The 7121-nt window shown below is 31.7% G+C and overlaps 1 protein-coding gene across 1 annotated transcript; it reads left to right on the top strand.

Moving 5' to 3' along the window:
• The first annotated feature begins 643 nt into the window (after window positions 1-643).
• LOC140049699 (uncharacterized) lies at window positions 644-5311 on the top strand. The gene is made up of 7 exons (XM_072094648.1): window positions 644-700; window positions 1094-1310; window positions 1745-1849; window positions 2324-2515; window positions 2608-2883; window positions 3229-3552; window positions 4395-5311. The coding sequence occupies exons 1-7, from the start codon at window positions 644-646 to the stop codon at window positions 4664-4666; spliced, it is 1443 nt and encodes a 480-aa protein (XP_071950749.1). The 3' UTR covers window positions 4667-5311.
• Window positions 5312-7121: the final 1810 nt, after the last annotated feature.

The raw sequence follows: 7121 nt of genomic DNA, 5'->3' as shown, positions 1-7121 counted from the left end.
ATAGTACCCAAAGACAACAATAGTTAGAACAGACATGATGAATGCTGCTGGCCTTCCTGAAGATGATGATCCAAAACATAACATCTGTAAGAAGGTAAGTAATAGTACCCAAAGACAACAATAGTTAGAACAGACATGATGAATGCTGCTGGCCTTCCTGAAGATGATGATCCAAAACCTAGCATCTGTAAGAAGGTAAGTGATAGTACCCAAAGACAACAATAGTTAGAACAGACATGATGAATCTTGCTGGCCTTCCTGAAGATGATGATCCAAAACATAACATCTGTAAGAAGGTAAGTAATAGTACCCAAAGACAACAATAGTTAGAACAGACATGATGAATGCTGCTGGCCTTCCTGAAGATGATGATCCAAAACCTAGCATCTGTAAGAAGGTAAGTAATAGTACCCAAAGACAACAATAGTTAGAACAGACATGATGAATGCTGCTGGCCTTCCTGAAGATGATGATCCAAAACCTAGCATCTGTAAGAAGGTAAGTAATAGTACCCAAAGACAACAATAGTTAGAACAGACATGATGAATGCTGCTGGCCTTCCTGAAGATGATGATCCAAAACCTAGCATCTGTAAGAAGGTAAGTAATAGTACCCAAAGACAACAATAGTTAGAACAGACATGATGAATGCTGCTGGCCTTGCTGAAGATGATGATCCAAAACCTAGCATCTGTAAGAACGTAAGTTAATGTAAAAATAATGAGTTGGATATGTAGAGTATTAACAATATTGATGATTAAAGAAAACTAAACAATAATTAATAATTACTTTATTTAAACATGGACAACTTGAGGCTGCAGTGCAAATAATCAAATATGTCAAGCTTTTATTTTTTCTGTTCTAAACAAAATGGATATGTTGTGTTCCAGTTGTAAGCGTAAATATTTTTCTGATCATTTATAAAACTTATACATAATTGAAAAGCAAATTTGAATGTACACTTTAATAGTAAAATAATAATGTATTTTGTATTTGAATATGTTTTGGTGATCCCATTCTGAAACACGCTTACATGTTATCATTCTTTGCTCTATTTACAAATTTTTAGTTTGTATAATTATTAAATTTTATAGGTACTAACTTTTCTTGAAAGAGAATTGAACTATTTGAGTGAGAAGAATGCACATGGTGTTAAAGTAAAGATGTACATCCCTTGTGTGTGTGGTTCAAAAGGTGAACATACTCATATGCATGTTATACGCAAATTTGACAAAGATGTGTTGCCATGTGGAAGCAGAGGAATGGAAGTGAAACGTTACCGTAATCTGTTTGGAGACATTGTACTAAAAGGTAGAGGATTTGTGTTTTTAGTATCCATCAGTTTCACTGATATAGGCTAAAATAAAAAAAAAAACAATTTTTCTCAACCCAAACACAATGTATGAGGAAGTTAACAATTTTGAAAATAAAGAATATATTTTTTATTTATTTAAGTATACTTAATGGATATAAGATATTTTATTTGATTGCTTTTATTATTCATGTAAAAATGAATAGTAATTGTATGTTACTTCATTATAAGAAGTTACGATTTTTCAACTATTATAAAATTGCCATAAAATGATTGAAGTAAAAAAAAAAACTTTTATCAGATTTTTATATAATAAGTCTGTGTCATCATCATTTATGATAATCCAAGAATTAAAAAAATATAGTATTATTGTAAATGTACATCTAGGTTATACAGTTTTTAAAATGTTGCTTTTCGATTTATTTTTGTTTAGCATCTGAATCGAGAGATAGTACAAAACAAAGCATAGCTCTAGATTCTGACAGTGATGGTCACAGCAATGCACAAGCTTCTACTTCAATACTTCAAAGAATCACTGGTAAAGTGAAGAGATTAATTTTCTCCAAGAATAACAAAGATGCAGTAACAGATTTATTATGAATATTTGTCATCAACATCTTACAGTACAATGCTAGGTTTTTAATGTTTAAATCATGCGATAGAATGAATGCAATTGACTTTCACAGATATAATATCAACACTATATAAATAATATCAACACTATATAGCGCAATATATGCCAACAAGTTGATGGTAAAGGATTTATTATAAATGAAAAACTATTCAATTCAGCTGATACAGAAATTATAATTAGTGTATATTTTTGAAAATCATCATTTGAAATCAAATTCCTGAATTGCCAAACTAATGCATTTATAAATGACTTTGCTAAATCAAATTTATGATTATTAGATCTGAAAGAGTAATATTACAGTAAATAACAATACAAAACAAGCAAGTGTACATCTTGGTTTAACTTTATCACTATTTTGTTGTTTTATTGTCATTGTAGCTTCTAGCTCAAAAGAAGCTGGTAGACAGAAGAACATAGATCCAGAATCTGATACTGATGATGATGATGATGATGATGATGATGATACTGTTGCTAAGGCTCATAAAATGACAAAGGGGAAAACATCACTTAAATCAAAAGTTAAGGGATCTAGTAAACAAAGGAGTATGTCAGATGTCAAGGATTACAAAGGTATATTTAATGATAAAATTAGTATTATGTTTAGTTATTATTGTGAAGGATTAAAAGCACAATTGATTCATAATTTTGTTTTTTTGATATAGACTATGTGGATGACCTAACTATTGATAAAGTGTCCAGAGAGATGGATCTTTCCTGCAGACGATTTGGTGTTCGTTTGGGGCTTTCATGGTCTAAAGTGAATACTATTTTTGATAATGAAAATCAGACAGATAAAGCTACAGCAAAGATGCTGAAACATTGGAGGAGCAACATTGGTAGTGACCTTAATCAGCAACAAGTATTGTGCACTGCACTAAGACAACATGGTCGTAATGATCTTGCTGATCTGCTGTTTCACAAATATGGTGACATTGCAGGTACTTTTGTGCATATATAAAACCATTGCACTCTCATTGACGTCATTAAGAGAGCAATAGCACATTTAAATAAAATATGACTCGCAATTCTCAAAATAAATTAAGAATCGTCTTAGGTGTGTTATAAAATCTTGCTCATAGTACTGAATGCTTTAAAAAAATTTATTCTAATAAACATATTTTTACTTAAATTTGTTAATTGATACAAAATTATTTTATTTATTTTTAATATTTATATATTATTTTCTATGAATGAGAGATTCCGAAATAAAATATTGAATAGAATAATAAGTTTAATTTAATTGAAATAAAACTCATTACCTTATTGCTTTTATTATTTCACAGCTTGTTTTGATGATCAAGATCTCCTATTCATCTGTGAAAATGTACATCAAAGTTGGAGAAGACTAGCAGTGCGACTTGGAATCAAATGGGACAACGTTAATAACATTGCAGACAAAAACAAACATGTAGAAGATGCCATAATGGAAGTTTTGGTGCAATGGAGAAATAACTGTCAACATGCAGAAGCACATCAACTACCTACAATGATCAAGGCTTTAAAACAACAAGGACGTGTTGATTTAGCTGATAGCCTGTGTACAAGATATGAATACAAAGATGATGTCAGTTTAGAAGTTGCAGTGTTTACAGACCAATCAGGACAAGGTGGGTAATGATTGTTATTAAAAACAAATGTTATATGTATACCTGATACTACTGTAGAAATAATCACTATTTGACTTTCTATTGTCATCTGCAATCATTCGATAAACAAGAAATGTTTTAAATTTGATTAAGCTAATTTGGCTACCAATCCATGGCTCCTGGGTTCAATTCCTGTCATATGTCAGGATGTTTTATAATGACAAATACAACTCCACCCCTAAAGACTTGTAATAAGACTTCGTTTATGTAGAGCATCTTGTGTATATGTTTGTCTTGTGAATGGGATTGCCACCTTAAGAAGGATAGTGATTGAATTCGCTTATGATTATCCTTGGAAATTTGCCTAGATATATAAAAACAAACAAACAAAACTGTGTCTAAAATGAACACGCATCTGAAAAAAACATAAAAGAGAATGATCCATGCCTTCCCATTCATCACCGATAAAACAAGTGTATTTTTACTGGCCATACAGATGCCTCCAATCAGTAAACTACATCCAATATTGACCCATGTTTCAGGGGTATGATCAAATATTTATGTAACTTATGTTGTTGTGATGAAATTGTGCAATATGTATTTTACGTAAGGACACATTCTTTGTATATTTTCGAGGGTTAAGTTCTCTTGTATTCAGTAAATAGGTTAGCTATCTTGTAATTCTAAGAATAAAATAATAAGAAAATAATTAGTAATTATGCTCATGCATTATTCATGATTTCTGCCAATACAAATAGAATGTTACATTCCAGAAATGTTGCTTAATTTCAGCACCTGAATGTTTGAAGAAAAACAACCAAATGTATTTTATTTAATGAAGTCAATTAAATGTGTTTTTACAGGATGCTTAACAGACTTGGACTTCCTGATAATTTCTGAGAAGATGACAGATTGGAAGAATTTCTGTAGGCATCTTGGTATTGCTGATGTTGAGCTATCACAAACTGAGAGAAGGTTTTCAGCGCTGACTGTAGAAGCAACAATGGAATCACTGGTACAATGGCGATGTAAGCAAGGAAGGGATGTGAAACAACAAGAGGAAGTAGTAAAAGCCTTGAGAGCAGTTGAGAGAATGGATATTGTAGAATTACTAGAAACCAAGAAAGAGATGTGAACCAACGAGAGGAAGTAGTAAAAGCCTTGATGGAAGTTGAGAATGGATATTGTAGAATTTCTAGAAACAGTCTAAAGTGTCTATTCAAAACCTACAATAGACCGTATAAACTGCAGCTATATGGTAACTCAGTTCAACAAATAAACAATTTGTATGAACAATAGGAGATACATAGTTAATAAAGGACAATATAGAAGACCTATTGAAATAATGTTATTAAAAGTGCAAGATACAACTATGTTTTAATAGACCAAAGTAATACAAGTACTTTAACATAGGTCACGTACCTGACATCATGAGATGTCAGGTATGTGAATGACAAAATATTGTTATATTTGTATGTATTTTTGTATCTGGTTAAATCATAACAAAATATAATGTTGCCATTCAAAAAGGCAGTATTCCAATTTTGGACATGGAGTTGAACAAATAGACTGCAGGCCTCTACAGGTTACTTAATCAATCAACAGCCTGGACTCTTCTCAAGCGTGTGGTTGCTCAATCTCTCTAACAAAAATAAATTCATAAAACTGAATTTCAGTACCATACTGTAGTACATTTAGTTAATGTCATATGACCCACAATCGTCCAATCAAATTGTTAATAAAACAAATGTATTATATTTGTGCAATGGGAACAAAGAAACACATTTTCATCTCATGAAATTATTTGTTGTTGAATTCAATTAGAGGGACTGAATTATCCTAAATTATTTGTTGTTGAATTCAATTAGAGGGACTGAATTATCCTAAATGATGTGTTGTTGAATTTAATTAGAGGGACTGAATTATCCTAAATTATTTGTTGTTGAATTCAATTAGAGGGACTGAATTATCCTAAATGATGTGTTGTTGAATTTAATTAGAGGGACTGAATTATCCTAAATTATTTGTTGTTGAATTCAATTAGAGGGACTGAATTATCCTAAACTATTTGTTGTTGAATTCAATTAGAGGGACTGAATTATCCTAAATTATTTGTTGTTGAATTCAATTAGAGGGACTGAATTATCCTAAATTATTTGTTGTTGAATTCAATTAGAAGGACTGAATTATCCTAAATTATTTGTTGTTGAATTCAATTAGAGGGACTGAATTATCCTAAATGATGTGTTGTTGAATTTAATTAGAGGGACTGAATTATCCTAAATTATTTGTTGTTGAATTCAATTAGAGGGACTGAATTATCCTAAATTATTTGTTGTTGAATTCAATTAGAGGGACTGAATTATCCTAAATTATTTGTTGTTGAATTCAATTAGAGGGACTGAATTATCCTAAATTATTTGTTGTTGAATTCAATTAGAGGGACTGAATTATCCTAAATTATTTGTTGTTGAATTCCATTAGAGGGACTGAATTATCCTACATTATTTGCATTGTTTATTTTGATGTCTTGACACATTAAACTCTGCCAATGATATATAGTGTGCATCATAAGCATCAATATTATGATTATAAATATTATTATGATTAGAAGCCGTACTTGGTATAACTTGGGATTATAAAACCACACGTTTTGAAATAATTTTTAATCAGAATTCTAATCAGCTGCTGTCTAGTGTGTGTGACGATCAACAGGCTTCTGAAAACCTAAAACAGAATGGTCCTTTCTCCCCATTCATCACAAAAATAAGATATTTTTACTGACCGTACAGATGCCTCCAATCAGTCAATCACATCCAATATTAGCATGATGTGTTTTCTAGGAAAAATATGTTAGATAAATTATGAATAATTCCTCCGAACTTTTGAGTTAAAATAACGTTTGTGAGGCATTTGATAAATAGGCAAACTCCCTTAAAATGTCTTGACTAAAATAGTTTGACTTTGAATGCTAGTTTAATATTAACTCTTTTGTAATATTTACGTGTAATCGATTCTTTATTGTGCGCATTTGGCAAAATGTAAGTAGGGTAATTTAAAATAAAACCGACTCAACTGACGCAACATTACAAGGAGAGAGAACATTATTAAGATCAGGGCCGTAGCCAGGATCTGTCAAGGGGGGGTTCGGACACTAAATATTTGGGTCAACCCCCCCCCCCCCCCCCCCTCACCCAGCCTGATGCGAAACGAATTTTGTTAAATGACACCCCTAGATGGCCGGAAAAGACACTCTCGTGCAGCATGCTATATAACCAATGAGCAAAAAGATCATACTTTTTTCCTCCTCCTCAAACACGTCGATAATTTAAATGACGATAACTATTTGTTGCCGTATGTTAGATGCGCGTGCTCTGTGTGGAACCGCCGATTGTTTGATCATTTACTCCGTATTTTGTTTTGCGTTCAAGTTCAATGCGAACGTATATCTAGGAGCAGCCCCGAAAAAAGCACACTGGGTGAAGGCAAATGCTATTTGTTAGCTCTATCTTTAATATTTATTTACAGCAATATGTTGAGGAATATAAATATGTAAATAGGTGATATTGATACATTTTAGTACGTATCGG

Source organism: Antedon mediterranea, chromosome 5 (assembly GCF_964355755.1).
Source record: "Antedon mediterranea chromosome 5, ecAntMedi1.1, whole genome shotgun sequence".
NCBI lineage: Eukaryota > Metazoa > Echinodermata > Crinoidea > Comatulida > Antedonidae > Antedon > Antedon mediterranea.
This window is presented reverse-complemented; position numbering and strand designations above follow the sequence as displayed.